The sequence below is a fragment of the Rana temporaria genome, chromosome 2, assembly GCF_905171775.1.
Source record: "Rana temporaria chromosome 2, aRanTem1.1, whole genome shotgun sequence".
In the NCBI taxonomy this organism is placed as follows: domain Eukaryota; kingdom Metazoa; phylum Chordata; class Amphibia; order Anura; family Ranidae; genus Rana; species Rana temporaria.
In genome coordinates this window covers 256,795,584-256,811,879 of record NC_053490.1, presented here as the reverse complement: position 1 = coordinate 256,811,879, position 16,296 = coordinate 256,795,584, and the positions used below count along the sequence as shown (strand labels likewise).

The 16,296-nt window shown below is 43.4% G+C and overlaps 1 protein-coding gene across 1 annotated transcript in view; it reads right to left on the bottom strand.

Moving 5' to 3' along the window:
- The window catches only part of DOC2B (double C2 domain beta), a 675,394-nt gene extending 666,581 nt beyond the window's left edge, over positions 1-8,813 (bottom strand). Inside the window, exon 1 of the mRNA XM_040336805.1 lies at positions 8,189-8,813. Within this exon, the coding sequence (XP_040192739.1) occupies positions 8,189-8,525 (337 nt within the window). The 5' untranslated portion in view covers positions 8,526-8,813. The remainder of the gene's footprint in view (positions 1-8,188) is intronic.
- Positions 8,814-16,296: the final 7,483 nt, after the last annotated feature.

Sequence of the window (16,296 nt, the reverse complement as noted above, 5' to 3'; positions counted from 1 at the left end):
CGGAAACGGCGGCCATACTTGACTTTACTGTTTCAATAGGGCCTAGCTCTAACTTTACGCGGCCTATCTCTTACGCAAACGGCGTAAAAGTACTGCGTCGGCCGGGCGTACGTTCGTGAATCGGCGTATCTCCTCATTTACATATTCTACGCCGACCGCAATGGAAGCGCCACCTAGCGGCCATCCAAACTATTGCAATCTAAGATAGGACGGCGCAAGTCGGACTAACTCTTACTGAATCTACCTACATGGATATTGGGGGTTATTTACGAAAAAGCAAATCCACTGTGTATTAATTACAAAGTACAAACTACAAGTTCAAAGTGCACTTGAAATTGCACTGAAAGTGCACTTGGAAGTGCAGTCGCTGTAAATCGGAGGGGTAGATCTGAAATGAGGGGAAGCTCTGCTGATTTTATCATCCAATAATGTGCAAGCTAAAATTTTGGTTTTTATTTTCCTTGCATGTCCCCCTCAGATCTACAGCGACTGCACTTCCAAGTGCACTTTCAGTGCAATTTCAAGTGTACTTTGCATTTGTAGTTTGCACTTGTAGTGCAAAGTGGATTTGCTGTTAGTAAATGACCCCCATTGTCTCATTTTCACTGTAGAACATAGACTCTAAAGACATGCTGGTAGGTTAAATGGCTTCTGTCTAAATTGGCCCTAGTATGTGTGTTAGGGACCTTAGATTGTAAACTCCTTGAGGGTAGGGACTTATGTGAATGTAAAAATTGACGGCGCTATACAAGTAAGTACCTGAAATATTAATAATGTCCCATTCTTACACATAAAACAAAAGGCAGAACTGATCATACAGCACTCTGAGCCACAAGCATACAGCTTCTGCTAGGTATGGCTGTTTTGTAAGTGCATTAGAAGAATGAGGGATGTACAAGTTAAATGGGGGCAGTGTTGACAGCATGATTCCTACAAGTTATTATGCTAAACCAGGATTAACCTAGTCGAAGAGTGGCAAATCATTAGGTTGAATTGACATCTGTGTGTTTACCTGGGATGCACACAATCCTAGAATTGTTTCGGGGATTGTAAAAAGAATGTGCAGAGATTGTATTTTTTTGTCACAGAAGATAATAGTAAATGAAATTGAAAAAGAAAATACAAATCGTTTCATCTGCAAGCTTTGGCTGTGGCTCAGCTGTTAGGAGCCTGCAGGTAATAACAGATCCAGGAGTTGCAAATGCAACCCTTGCTATCTGCACAAGCCATCTCTTATAATCATGGGTGATATAATCTAAACAAAATTCAGCAAGACATTTCCTAAAGCACGCTTGTGGATGTTATTTATTGATACAGGGTGCATCCGGTGAGAGAGCTCTAATCCACTTTTAGGATTACACAGTTCCATCTACCAAATGAGACTAATGTAACATATGCAATGTTCCTGATGACATCTTTAAAAATGATCAGCAATGATTCCTGGCATCTTTATGAGGCTCTATGTCCTGTCTGAGCGCTATGATTTGCTATTCCTATAAGCAGTCAGCAACGACAGCAGCATTCTAGATTTTTGCCATATAACTTCTATTAATAAGCTGTCAAATACTGTTTATACTTTGGCATTTCCGTGAGGCAGAGCAGAAGATAAATGATGGCATGGGCTTGGAATTACCCTAGCTATGATTGGACCATTTCTAGAAGACTATCTTCTGGCCTAACAAGCATGCAGAATTCTTCCAAGTTCAATGGCTTCTCCCTGTGGGAAGAGTTTTAAATTGAAATGACCCCAATGAACGTGACGAGAAGATTTACAGGGGAAAATGCACATATGTGATCAAAGCAGCACAGCATCGGTGTTATTTCAGAAGTGGTAAAATCTGAAATCATGCTAAGCTCCTTATGTATGCCAAAGGTTAGAAAGGCACTGTTGATTAGAATGTAGTCATTTTCAGCAAAATATATGAATTCCTGACACGTACTATTCATGTTTTTACTGCTTGTATTGCACAAGGGGACCATTTTTATTCCTTTGGGTAACAGAGTCAATTGAATGTTAAAGTAGTAGTAAACCACCACAAAATAAAAAAACAGGCCTCCTGCAGGTTTAAATCATAATGTACTAGTATGCACCACATACCAGCACATTATGAGAGACTTAACTGCACACAGAGCCCTCCTGCGCAGCGCTGTCACGGCTCCCCAGGGTTTCCATCTTTACCCAGAATTTCCTTTTCGTGTTCGCGGGCTCCGGCCGTATGAATGGTTGGAGCCGTGATGACGTCACTCCCGTGCATGCGCACAGGAGGCCCGGCCCCAACATGGAGCTCTGAAGGTATGGCCTGGGTACGCCGTCACTTCAGAGCTCATGCACGGTGGGAACGCCGGCTGCATCCCCTGTGATTATCTCCTAAACAGTGAAATTTTCGGAGATATTCAATGTACCTACAGGTAAGCCCTATTATAGGCTTAGCTATAGGTACAAGTTAAAAAGTAGACTTTACTTCCACTTTAAGGTGTAGGTGATATTGGTCGGAAGGTTTTGTCTTTTTATTACATAGTATGTATTTGCCCTTTTTATTTCCTAGTGCACATCCTGATATGTAGGCCTCAGGACTTGAAGCTTCTGATAAACAATATTATATCATCACTGTTGGACTGGCCAATAAATCCAATAAAAGATTCTGTTGGTGCTCAGCTGGATTGGCACCAGCAGAATGTATTGTACATTCCGTATTGTACGGAAGGATCAGGACGTCACTGGATGCAAAAAGCGCCTTGAGGCGATTTAGTTTGCTTTTGTAGCGCTATACAAGTTACTCACTCACTTACTCACTCTAATGCCGCGTACAGACGGTCGTTTTTTGTGATGAAAAAAAAACGACGTTTTAAATCATGAAATAAAACAACGTTTTTGAAACTTCATTTTCAAAAACGACGTTGCCTACACACCATCGTTTTTCAAAATTCTCTAGCAAAGCGTGGTTACGTTCAGCACGTACGACGGCTCTCTGTTGCATTGAAGCTTGAGCATGCGCGGGTTGAAAAACGTTGTTTTCAACGTCATTTTGCCCACACACTATCATTTTAATTGACACAAAAAACGACGTTTTGAAAAACGACACAAAAAATTCGAGCATCTTCGAATTTTTTTTGTCGTTTTTCAGAAGACATAAAACGACGTTTTCCCCCACACACGGTCATTTTAAATGACGTTTTCAAAAACGTCGTTTTTTTTCATCACAAAAAACGACCGTCTGTACGCGGCATGACAGCTAAAAGATGAAAAAAAAAGTAGTCATATTTATTGTGCATTCATAGTATATAGCATATACAAATATAAACAAATAAATGGATTTGTTGTAAAATTAAAGTTTAAATGCAGGTTGCATAAACTAAATAAAAATATAAAGAAATACGTTGATTTATTATATAATCATATTTTGCATTAACTATATAAAACTATAAAAAAAAAAAAAAAACATTGATTTATTGTATATTCAAAGTGTAAAGCATTTTGCATAAAACTATATAAATATGTAAACTGATTTGATGCACAGTCATTGTATAAAGCATTTTGCATAAACTATATAAGAACATAAATAAAATGGATTTATTGTTTGTTCATAGTATAAATCACATTGCGTATAAGTTGCACAGAAATATAAAAACATTGATTAAACAGTTATAGTATAAAGTTATAGTTATAGCATAAAGTATTTTGCATAAGCTATATACGAATATAAATAAATAAATGGATTTATTGTTTGCGCCTAGAACAAATAATTGTTGTATAAGTTAAACAGAAAGATAAATATATTTATTATATAGTTATAGAATAAAATATTTTGCATAAGCTATAAGAATATAAATAAATAAGTGGATTTGCTGTATGTGCTTAGAACAAAAACATGTTTGTAAAAGTTACACTGAAATATAAATAAATAGATTTGTTGTATGTGCTTGGATTTTTTTTATTTTTTTTTGTAAAAGTTACACGGAAATATAAATATATTGATTATATAGTTATAGAATAAATTATTTTGCATAAGCTATAAGTATATAAATAAATAAATGGATTTATTGTATGCGCCTAGAACAAATCATTTTTGTATATGTTACACAGAAATATAAATATATTGATTATATAGTTATAGAATAAAATATTTTGCATAAGCTATAAGAATATAAATAAATAAGTGGATTTGCTGTATGTGCTTAGAACAAAAACATGTTTGTAAAAGTTACACTGAAATATAAATATGCTGATTATATAGTTATAGAATAAAGTATTTTGCGTAAGCTATAAGAATATAAATGAATACGTGGATGTATTGTATGTGCTTAGAATAAATAATTTTTGTATAAGTTACACTGAAATATAAATAGATTTATGGTATAGTTATATTATATAGCATTTTGCATCGTTTTTATTTCTATCCTCTGGGGAGCGCGTACTATATATGTTTATTGTCCAATCGTGGATAAGACAAAGAGCACTCTGCAAAGCACAGTGGCCAATCAGAATAAATGTTCTCACTGATTTGTCTACCGTAAAGCAACAAATCTGATTGGTCTCTTAGGATTACAATAGGATACTGCAAATAGCCATGGCCCTCTGCCCATAGCTATTTGCAGTATCCTATTGTAATCCTGTAACTGCAATACCTGAGCAGAATTGAAGGTATCTCCTTTGAGGGGTATCCCTGAAAATGATTTTCTTTCTGTATTCTCTCTTTCAGCTTGATCCCATTTCTGATTCCTAATAACATTCTCTGAATACTGGCTTCTCTCCCTGATGCGAAGGAAATACATTCAACAGTTGCTGACACAGAAATCCTTCTTTCTCTCCTCCTTAATAGGAGACGGTGTGCTTCCTACTGGTTATCAAAGCAGAGCCGTGTTTGTATGGAGGAGACAAGCACCTTGAGCTGATGATCAGCAGGTTTAGACAGCTATAGCTTGACACCGAATGAGGATCTCCACTCAGCCAGACAAAATAAAGGCATCCTTCTCATTAACTCAGCAACGTGCCAGTAAACACAATGCTGGATAGCAACTGGTGTCTTTTCACAAATGCAGGATTTACGCTGATGCTCACATTGCCATCTAGGACCAAAGCTTGCCAATGCATCAAAATGAACTTATTTACAACCAGCACTTTAAATCCTTATGACATAATAATCCAAGACCTATACTAATCAGCTAGCTGAAACAGGTCAAATCAAGGAAAAAGTACCAAAAACATTAAAAATCATTGTGCATAGTCTCCAATCTGCTTCTATCATCAGCTTGTACAGTTAAGCTTTGAAAATGAAAGATAAAAGCTGATTGGTTGCCATAGACAGCTCCTCCAGATTCCGGCTGCTCCAGTCTTAGGGTGACCATGCACATTACAATGATTGTAGAATCTCTGTACAATCTCCTTTACATTTACAAAAACTATCCATTCAGTCTGTATCCAAGCAGGCAGGCTCTTGCATTGCATAGCAGTCAGCAAATCAAATGGTGGCCACACATACTTTTATTTTTTGTATTTCGATCAATCAGTATACGAGATTACATAGCTGAAACAGAGACGTGATCATATTTTAACTACTGATCAAAATCCACATGAGTGTGGAGTAATATTTGAATGGGTTGCCAAATATAGATCATTTATTCTTATTAGAAGAGATCAATCAGAAAAGAAATCAATCATTTTTTGATGGATGTACGACCACCTTAGGCTAGTTTCGCACTCTGGCCAATGATCTGAAAATGAGCTGTTGACAGATGTTCAGTAGGTAATCTTGCCACCTCCTGATGCCTGCAATTTATAGTGGGGGTGATGCGCCACAACCACAAGCCAAGAATGTGGCATGCAGCTGTGTTGTGGCTCCATTAACATGAGAGGCTGTGTTTTGATGTGTGCCGCTGTCTTTCAACTTAGAACACTGCGTTAAATTAGCCGCCGCTGAGCCATAATGCATTGTGGGCATGTACAGCTTCCTCTAGCTATATTTTACACTTTAGTTGGGTGGCCCCCCATGTGCAATCTTACAATCTGATTGTACAGTCTGCTTAAGCCTGGTACATACAGGAATTTTTTTTTTTGTTTGTTCAACCCAGCGGACTGAACGGAAAAAAAACGTGAGGAGGTCATTGTACTATGTGATGTTAGTACAGTGAACTCCCCTGCTGTGCTAATGTGTTCTGATGGGGGGACTGCCACCCCCCCTCCACAACACACTGGTCAGTGCTTGGCACTGGCTACAAGTGCTGATTCCATGCTGAGCGGTTGCTGGTTTCCCAGCATGCTCATTCAAGCAGCTCACCACTGGCTTCTGTAGGACGGGTAGCTGTACACACTGGCAGAAAGTCGTTTGGTAAATGCCGAACCATCCATTTCGGAAGATGTTTTGCTTGTGTGTTAACATATCTAGATTCAGGCTGGGTTTACAGTAGTGCAAATTCAATGCGGGTTTACCTGCATCCAATTCGCATGACAGGAGTTTGTGACTGGCTCTCTATGGAGCCGGTTCACATATCTCTGGGGTGGCTGCTGAATGGATTGCACATGATTCCTTTGCGCCTTTGGCTCCATTTCAGGGCCGAATTTTAGGCTGAATTCATCCCCGAATAGAACAGGGACAAACTGAACCCCCTGCTGCAAGTCGCATACGGCAGCGGTGTGAACCCAGCCTTACCATAATCCCCCGGTCTCTTTTAGTGTCATTTAAAGCCTCGTACACACGACCAAGAAACTCGACGGGCGAAACACATCGTTTTGCTCGTCGAGTTCCTTGTTAGGCTGTCAAGGATCTCGGCGAGCCAAATTTCCCCATTCCCGTCGAGGAAAAAGAAGACATGCTCTCTTTTTGGCTCGACGAGTTCCTCGACAGTTTCCTCGTCGAAAAATGTACACACGACCGGTTTCCTCTGCAAAAAAAACAGCAAATTTCTTGCTGTTTTTTGCCGAGAAACTCGGTCGTGTGTACGAGGCTTTATATGTCGACACATAATATAGTTCTATTTGGCTCGTGTGTACCTAGCATTAAAGTGGAAGTCCAGGATTGATCAAACTAAGCCTAAAACTGTCCCTACCCCTATTCTAACTCCTATACTAACTACCTTGTAGAAGGACGCTGCTTATACTTACCTTTTTTGAGGGTGCTCCATTCTGATCATGTTAGCGGCTTTAGGGGAAAGGAGGGACAGCTGACACTGAATGCCCCATAATAAGCCTATGGATAATGTCACCACACAGGCAAGTCCCATCATGCCTCTGGGTGTCATGCTTGTGGTTGTCAGTCTTGCTATGCCTCATGGGACTTGTAGTTCTGCAACAGCTGAAGGACCGCTAATTGCATATCCCTGGTGTAGAGGAAGGAACAGCTGACAATGGATGCCCTATAGTAAGCCTATAGAGCAGGGATATGCAATTAGCGGACCTCCAGCTGTTGCAGAACTACAAGTCCCATGAGGCATAGCAAGACTCTGACAGCCACAACCATGACACCCAGAGGCAGAGGCATGATGGGACTTGTAGTTTTGCAACAGCTGGAGGTCCGCTAATTGCATATCTCTGCTATAGAGGATTTCACTGCCCAGGCATTGTCAGCTTTCTCTCCTCTGCCCTGAACCCGCCATTGGGAGCCATTCACGTGACTAGACCGGACCAACCCCAAGAATAGGTAAGCATAAGCATCTTCCTTGTAAAGGATAGTTACAATAGAAGGGGGACGGAGCAGTTTTAGGCTTAGATTGGGTGATTTTATTTCCCGCAACCACCACTGGCAATAATCAACTGAAAAATCCAACAGGTTGGTTATATCCAAGTTGATGGATCGATTAACTTGGGTACAATCACCCTGCCCATACACGGGTCAATGCTGGACCAGACGGGATTGAAAGCATCTATGGGCAGCTTTAGATCTAGCCTAGATTTCTCTACTTTAAGGAGGCTGTACAATGAGATTTAATAAATGTCTATGTGAAGTGAAAGCTGACTGGCCATACACCTATAGATTATCTGCAGATTTCCTATGGTCAAATGGAAAAAGTGGAACAGATTCCTCCATCTACACTGAACTTTTTCCATGTAACTATAGAAAATCTGCAGCTAATCTATAGGTGTATGATGTACTGATGAGGAATGTGAAGGGTAAAGTTCCATGGATGATCCTGGAGATGATCGTACATTCCATATGCATAGTTCCATCACACACACACGAATAAACAAACTTACTGCAGTCATCGGAGTCATAGCCGTCCAGGTCCACCTCTTCCTCGTGCTTGGGTGCTATGCTGGGACTTGTAGTGCCGGTAGAAGTAGCTCCATAAGCCCCGAACAATTTGTCCACATCCTCCTCTTCCTCCCGGGAACTTTCCGATGGGCTGACAGATGGCTGGCTCACGTTAGACTTGAGGGAGTTACTCCGGGTGACAGCGGCGGGGATCCCGCGGGGGAATCGGGGGAAGTAGTCGGAGATCTGCTTGATGGGTTTGATGGGACCTGGGCACACGTCAATAGCCATATGCTCCTGGATGCTTATGGTCATTTTCTCCCCTTTGCGGTATGTCATGCATGCGATTCTGCTCCGAACCCCCAAAGCACAGAACGGATTTCTAGGCAAGGCAATGAGAGATGTGCTGAGGGAAGTTTCTACTACATAAAGAAACCCACGTCTCCCTGGGGAAGGCAAGCTGCAGGCTATGCTGGTGTCTGGGCTGGACTTTCACATACCTTGTGCATACTGCCTGGAGCTCCCTGCAGCCACAAACCAGCCTGGTCCTCCCAATGTGAGAGAGAGGAGAGAGAGAAGAGAGAGGGAGCTGACAGACAGGAGAGGGGTGTGGACGAGGTGATGTCACTGCCAGGGAACCAAGCACAACACAGGAAGCACAGCTATGGATGGGGCAGGTGCACTGCAACCTGCTGCTCCACACAGTCTCACCAAACACAGCCCCACCAAACCCTGCCCGCTGTCCTCCTCCTCAGTCCTCACCAACACTTCCAATATGGCTTGCTTTTCCCTCTGAGTCTTCACATTCTGTGACATAAAATATACAACACACACTTTTCTGTGAGAAGTCAATGATAAAAATAAACAGGAGACATGCCTAAAGTCATTAACACAGCAGACAGGCTGTTCCACTCACACATAGGTTGAACAAAATGGTGTTAATTGCTTGGTACTTCTAGTCAGTGTTAATATGTTCTCATAGTGTGAGGAGAATGGAGATTTCAATAGTTGTTATACTCCATTCTTCCCCCCCTGGAGCTTCACTCGCCTGACACTGAGCGGGAGGAGCTGTGGGAACATATTGTGGTCCAGAGGAAAGTTACAAAGTGACACCAAACTTTGGTTTATAAAGAAACATTCTATTCAAGTGGTTACAGTGGCAAGAAAAAGGATGGAAGTAACTGTTTTTCTCCAGTAATCAGCCATAAAAAGGGATCTGATACTCATCTGGGTGTACACTTATGCGAATTGGATTTGGTTTTGTACCGCATTCAATTCACATGACAGGACAGTGTGACCGGTGTAGCATGGAGATCTGTATCCCATGAAGATCAGTATCCCTGCCATCAACTGCCCATGTGCCGATTTCAGGCAATTGAAGTCAAACGCAGAGCTACTGCCGACAGTACACACCAGTGAAACCTCGGTCGGCATCCAGGCTCTTTCCTTAACATCCCCGTGGATTGGAGGATGTTAAAAAAAGAGCCAGGAGGCCAAGCGAGTGGAGCGAGCCGTCCGAGCGATGCGAGGACGTGAGGCCGACTGGCCACTTTCCTCTAATTCCACGTCGCCCCGAATGCCGGGTTCACTGGTCGGCAGTAGCTCTGCGCTCGACTTCAATTGCCTGAAATCGGCACATGCGCAGTTGATGGCAGGGATACCGATCTTCATGGGATACAGATCTCCATGCTACACCGACTCTCAATGGAGCCGTCTCACACATCTCCGGAGCCACACCGGAGCGCACTGCACAAGGGTCTTGTGTGTCTTTGGCTCCATCTCAGGTCGGAATTTAGGCAAAAATTCGGACCTAATTTGGACTTGAAACGGTGAACGGGGACCACTGCTGCGAGCCGCTTCGCACATAGTGCCAACCCAGCCTTAGTCCAACAAAATGTGCTTCAGATGACATTACACAATAATTCTAATTTCTCATGTCTTTATTGAATACACCCATTAACAATTACAGTGCTGGAGGAGAAAGTAAATGAGCCCTTAGCGTTAATAGCTGGTTGAACCCAGTGGCGACTGGTGGGTTCTTCTTTTGGGGGGGCGGCAAATAAACAACACCTCCCCAGCTGGGCAGCGCAGCACTGAAAGCACAACCCCCCCCCCCATGCAGCCAGGCAGCACGACACTTACCCGCTCATGTGGTGGGTCTATGTTATCCTCTCCTCCTCTTCTGGAGTGCAGGCAGTGGTGGCTCCAGTGCCCTCTCCTCAAGCTTGTGTCTGGTGTCAAGCTTGCGTCTCCTCATACGCCAAAGTGCTAGGCAATAAATAGGATCGCCTGAGACTTTGGCCAATCGGGAAACAGGTTTCGCGACCTGCCTCCTGATTGGCGGGGAGGAACTTTAGTGTGAAAATAGCAAAAATGTATTTGCTATCGTCACACAACAGGGTGGGAGTGGAGCACGATACACTGCACTCCAAGGCCACACTTTTTTGAAGCCTATTAGAGACTCTGGCACTAATCAAGCGCTTAAAAAAACACTCACCCCGGCATTGGAATCCGTAGTCCAGTGCCCTGATATGTAGATAAGGACGCTGGACAAGGAAGGCGGTGCCTGTGCGCCCTCTATGGACGGGCCGCCACTGGTTAAACCCCCTTTGGCAGCAATGACGTCAAACAAAAGCTCTGGCATACTTGCCAACAGTCCCGACATTCACGGAAATCAGACCAATGTCCCGGTCTGAACCTGTCCCGGGCAGAATCCTGAAAACCCATCTTTGTCACGGACAGTCAGCAGGAGTTATATTCCCTGGGCCCCATTTGTTTATCCATAGGAGCCCAGACGGCTGTAGCATACAGGGACTCTTTCAGAGCGCAGGCAGATTTACATAGTTCTGGCTCACAGTCTCTACTGGCATAATTCATAGCTGCCTCCTTACTGCCTGTGCCCCTCACCAAGGAAGTGTAAAGGAGAGAACAGGCTAGGGCTGAGAGAATCAATGGTAGGAAGGTGGTGGGCTCATATTCATCAGTGCAGAAGGCAGAGCAATGGCAGCAGTCTCGCCTTGTGAACTGCACTGATGGGCACTTATGAGACTGCACTGATGGTAAAGGAGGGCTCTGATGTGACAAGGGGACTTTAAAGGTATTTTGTATCTAAATTCTTATCTCACTGAACTGTGAGAAATTGGGTTTAAAACTGCACTGGCAAATTTCTCATTCGGGAGAGTGCTGTCAGCTATCAGAATTATTTTACTTCTATCTTTTAGACTTTTAGATAGAAGTAAAAAATGCTTTTAGCTGACAAATATGAGATCTCCCTTTTTCATGTGACACTGTCCTGACTGTGAGAAATTGGGCAGTGCAGTTTTAAACCCCATTTCTCATGGTTACTCATTGCTGACATCATCACTATGGCCCCTTTCACACGGCAGGTCCCATTAATTCTGCCTGTCAGTTTTTCAGGGGGACCTGATGGGGAGGTCCATGCATCCCTATGGACAGGCGGATGTAAACAGACTCTATGAAACCACACCCCCTTTAAGCCACACCCAATATTTAGAGTAATTTAAAGCATTGACTACGCTCACAAAATGTGTGTTCCACCCCTAATTAACATACTACTCCACCTACGCTGGCTTTCTGCAAAAAAAGTGTCCCTAAAAAAGTTTGATGGCAACTATGCTCTGAGTAGCTCTGGATCAGACCTACACAATGTTCAAGAGGATGTTTTGACCATTCCTTTTTACAAAACTGCTACAGCTCAGACACAATTGTAGGATGTCTGATGAGAATGGCTTTCCTGAGGTCATTCCACAGCATCTCCATGGGTTTAAGGTCTGGACTTTGACTAGGCCAGTCCAAAGGTGCATTTTCCTTTTCTGAAGCCAGTCTGTGGTGGATTTACTCTGATGCTTAGGGTCATTGTCCTGCTGTATCACCCAACTTCTAATAAGATTCAGCTGGCAGACACCCACCCTGACATTATCCTGCAGAATATTTTGGTAAACTTGGGAATTCATTTTCCCTTTAAGATGGCAAGTGGTCCTGACCCTGAGGCAGTGAAGCAAGCCCAAATCATGATGTTCTCTCCACTATACTTCTCCTTTTGAATGATGTTTTGATGTTGGTAAGTTGTGCCCTTTTTGTACCAGTCCCCAAACATTTTCCCAGTAGTGTTGCAGTTTGCCAATGACAAGAAAAGGGGGCAATTTTACCCCCCCTTTTCTCCATGGGAGAGCGACGGGGAACAGTGGTTCTTCCTGGGGAAGGGGGGGGGGGGGGGTTTGTTTCTCCCCCCTTCCTCCTGTGAGGAGAATGGCCAGTGGCCTCTGGGTGACCTTTCCTGGGCTGAGTAGTTTGCCCGGGAAAGGTCAGTTTAAATTTAGTAACTTGCCCTCCAGGTGACCTCTCTCTGAGGGAACCTGGCGGGCTTTTTTGAACTTTGAATGACCCTCCTGGGCTTCTGGTCAGAAAGCCCGGGAAGATCTAGTTTAAACTGGTCGGAACCTGTTGGATTATAGCCCGTTCTGGGCTATTTAAAGCGGGTTCCGTCCAGTCCAGGCTCATTCGCCTCAGAAGACTTGGAGCTGTGGTGTTCTTCTTTGAGCAAACAGCGTCTTCTGAGGCCGGAAGAATGAGAGAGGACGGAGGAGAGGATTGGATCCGCCGGTGTCTGGACCTACCTTCGAGTCAAGAGGCTCCGGTGGGAGCCGCAACGGTCAGCAGAGGTTCCGGTTCGTCCGTCGCCGATACGGAGCGGCGCTCGCTGGAGGTCCGGGATCCCGCCGAGAACCAAGAAGAAGCCAGGCCGAGGATGGAGGTCGAGGTTCCGGTCCGGCGGCAAAGAAGAAGCGGCACCCCCGTTCGTGCTCCGGAGCCGGCCAAAAGAACGCGCACTCCGCGCAGGGTATACTCCCCCTCCCCTCCCCGTGCAGCCAATTCTCAGAGAGCGGGTCCTTCTGAGGACCTTAACACGAGTTCCGGAGGCAGGGCCAGGGGCGGAGCTAGAGGCAGAGCCAGGGGGGGGGCCGCGGGAATTTCAAATTTTTTCCCATACAGGAATTCCGGGTCTCCGGTTGGTGAACCGGCAACGGGAGGAAGAGGCAGCGCCAGAGGAGGAAGATCATCAGGCAGATGGGCTTCCTCACAGCCATCGCCAGCACCACAGATGTCACCTCAGAGGACGACGGGGGCTGCCTCCAGTTCTATGGCAGCTCCTGCTACTGATGCCGGAACAGCGCAGAATGTCCTAGTGCCTGCTGCTACCCTGGGTCCTTCGGATAGACCAGGTATGAACGAACCCACTAACACTCTGTTGTGTAATCTTGCTGATTTGTTGTCACAGGTTGCTAGGGAACTGAAGGCGAATCCTCAGGCCGCACAGGGTACTGCAGCTAGTGAGCCTTCTGCTATTAGCGTATGGTCGCCATCTAGTGGCGTTTTACCTAACTGCGATCAAATCTCACAAACTAATGTTAACCCTGATTTTCTTTCAGCTAGATCCCAAAATTTACCTGAAACTTGCTTAAAAGAGACTATGTCGTGTGAAATCTCTCCGCTGGGTTTCCATTTATCCAATTCAATAAAGGAAAGGATATGGCGGGGGGAGTTCATAGACATATTATCTTTGTTACCATCTGCAAAAGAATTTGTTGTCAAGTCAGATAAAAAAGATGAAGAAGAAAGAAGAAGGCCTGTCTCCAAAAATTTTAACAACTGGTTACAGGCCTTCTGCATTTTTTCGGGGACTTTATGTGAAAAGTTCCCGGAAAAAAGCGCTGGTTTATTTCAGCATCTGGATATAATCCTAGAGGCTTATAAAAATTTTGGCGGTATCTCCTGGTTTAATTACGACGAAGCCTTTCGTCAAAAACTGTCAGTACATCCTTCTCTAAAATGGGGAGTAAAGGACGTAGGTCTTTGGTTGAATCTCTTTCTCCCCCAAAGACCAGCCTTTAATAAGTCAAACGTCAATATTCAATCCAGTGGTACAAGCAATTCCGGTTACAGAAAAGGGATTTGTTTTAACTACAATGACAGCCAGTGCAGATGGCCTAACTCATGTAAATATAGACATGAGTGCGCCTTTTGCGCAGGGGGTCATTCAGTCGCCAAATGCTTTAAAAAAATGTCTACAGCCAATCAGCAGTCAAGTATTTACAAAAGCAGTAACCCCAGTGATTCTGCGAAATATGTACCCATGGCTCAGTCGGTACCCAGACCGGTTGAAGGCTCAGCTCCTCATTGAGGGTTTTAGAGATGGTTTTACGCTCCCAAGTTATTCCGGTCAAGGTTGCTTGTTAGTAAATAATCTTAAATCAGTTGATAAGTTTCCAGAGATAGTTCAAAAAAAAATTGAGACGGAAATTATGGAGGGAAGAGTGGAGGGTCCTTTTTCTTCTCCTCCTTTCAGAAATTTCAGAATTTCCCCGTTAGGTGTTGTCCCTAAAAAAGACAAAGGTTCCTTTAGGATGATACATCATTTGTCTTTTCCTAAAGGACAATCGCTTAACGATCAGATTGATGATGGGTTATCTTCAGTCTCATATGCTTCATTTGAAGATGCCCTTAAAAAGTTAAGAGGTTTAGGAAGGGGGGCTTTGTTGGCTAAGGCCGACATTAAGTCTGCCTTCCGTTTGCTCCCGATAAATCCAAGTTGTTTTAATTCGTTAGGTTTTTACTTCAGAGGGAAATTTTATTTTGACAAATGTTTGCCCATGGGTTGTTCCCTGTCCTGCTTTTATTTCGAATCCTTTTCGTCATTTCTGGAGTGGTCAGTCAATTTTGAATCAGGTTCGGAACTGATAGTCCACTATCTTGATGATTTCTTATTCTTAGGCCCCCCAGATTCAATGGTTTGCTCCAAGCTGTTGGACACATTCTTTAAAATTTGTACTAATTTTGGTGTGCCATTAGCTCGGGAAAAAACAGTCTGGCCAGCCACGTCTCTAGAATTCCTGGGTATCAATATTGATACAGAATTAATGGAATTTAGACTTCCTGATGAAAAAATAGATAAGCTTAATCGATTATTATTGTCATTAATTCGAAAAAAAAAGGTTATTTTAAAAGATATGCAGTCTTTATTAGGTATGTTAGCCTTCGCCACTAGGATTATGCCAGTCGGGAAGATTTTTTCTAGAAGACTTTACATGTCAATCTCTGGTCTGAAGTCCCCCTTCTCTCATGTGCGTGTTTCTCACGACATGAGGGAAGACCTCTTAGTCTGGCTGCAATTTCTCATGCATTTTAATGGTCGAGCTGTTTGGCAGGGGGACTTCATTCTAGACAGGGAATTTTTTCTTTTTACTGACTCTGCAGGATCGGTGGGTTTTGCTGCAATATGGCAGACCCACTGGTGTGCGGATCTTTGGCACCAGGATTGGAAAATAAAAGGTTATGTGAAGAATATAGTTCTGTTGGAACTATTTCCAATAGTGGTAGCCCTGGAGATTTGGGGTTCCTTTTTCAGTGGGAAAAGGATTTTAATAAGAACAGATAATAAGGGTGTCGTTTATGCTATCAACTGTTTAACATCCAAGTCTCCGCCGGTCATTGTCCTTTTGAGATATTTGGTTTTCAAGTGTTTGAGTCTAAATATCTGGCTCAAGGCTGTTCATGTAGCAGGGAAGGACAATGACCTGGCGGATTCTTTATCTCGTCTGCAGATGGACCGGTTTTTCCAGCTATTTCCAGAGGCGGATCGGGTGGGATCGACATGCCCTCACAATTTATGGGATCTGGTGTAAGGCCCATAGCAGAATACATAGCTAACTCAGTGGCCCCATTAACCTGGGCGGGATATCTGTCAGCCTGGGAGCTTTATTTAAGTTTTCTGGAATCTGTACATGAGCAGGCTGAGGCTTCTTCTGAAAATTTAGCTTTACGTTTTTTAAGTTTTTTATTCCAGAAACAGTATTCTTGGTCTTATGTACAGAGAACCCTCTCTGGAATTTCATTTTTTCTGAAGCTAAATAATCTTCCTTCTCTGATGCAGTACTTTTCGATTAAACAGGCGTTGAAAGGGTATAAAAGAGCAAATTTCTCAGCTGATTCACGTAAGCCCATAACCCCAAAGGTTTTAAGTGATTTGTGCTCGGTAACAGATAGAATCTGTTTTTCTTCATTTGAGTCTGTTCTGTTCCAAGCTGTTTTT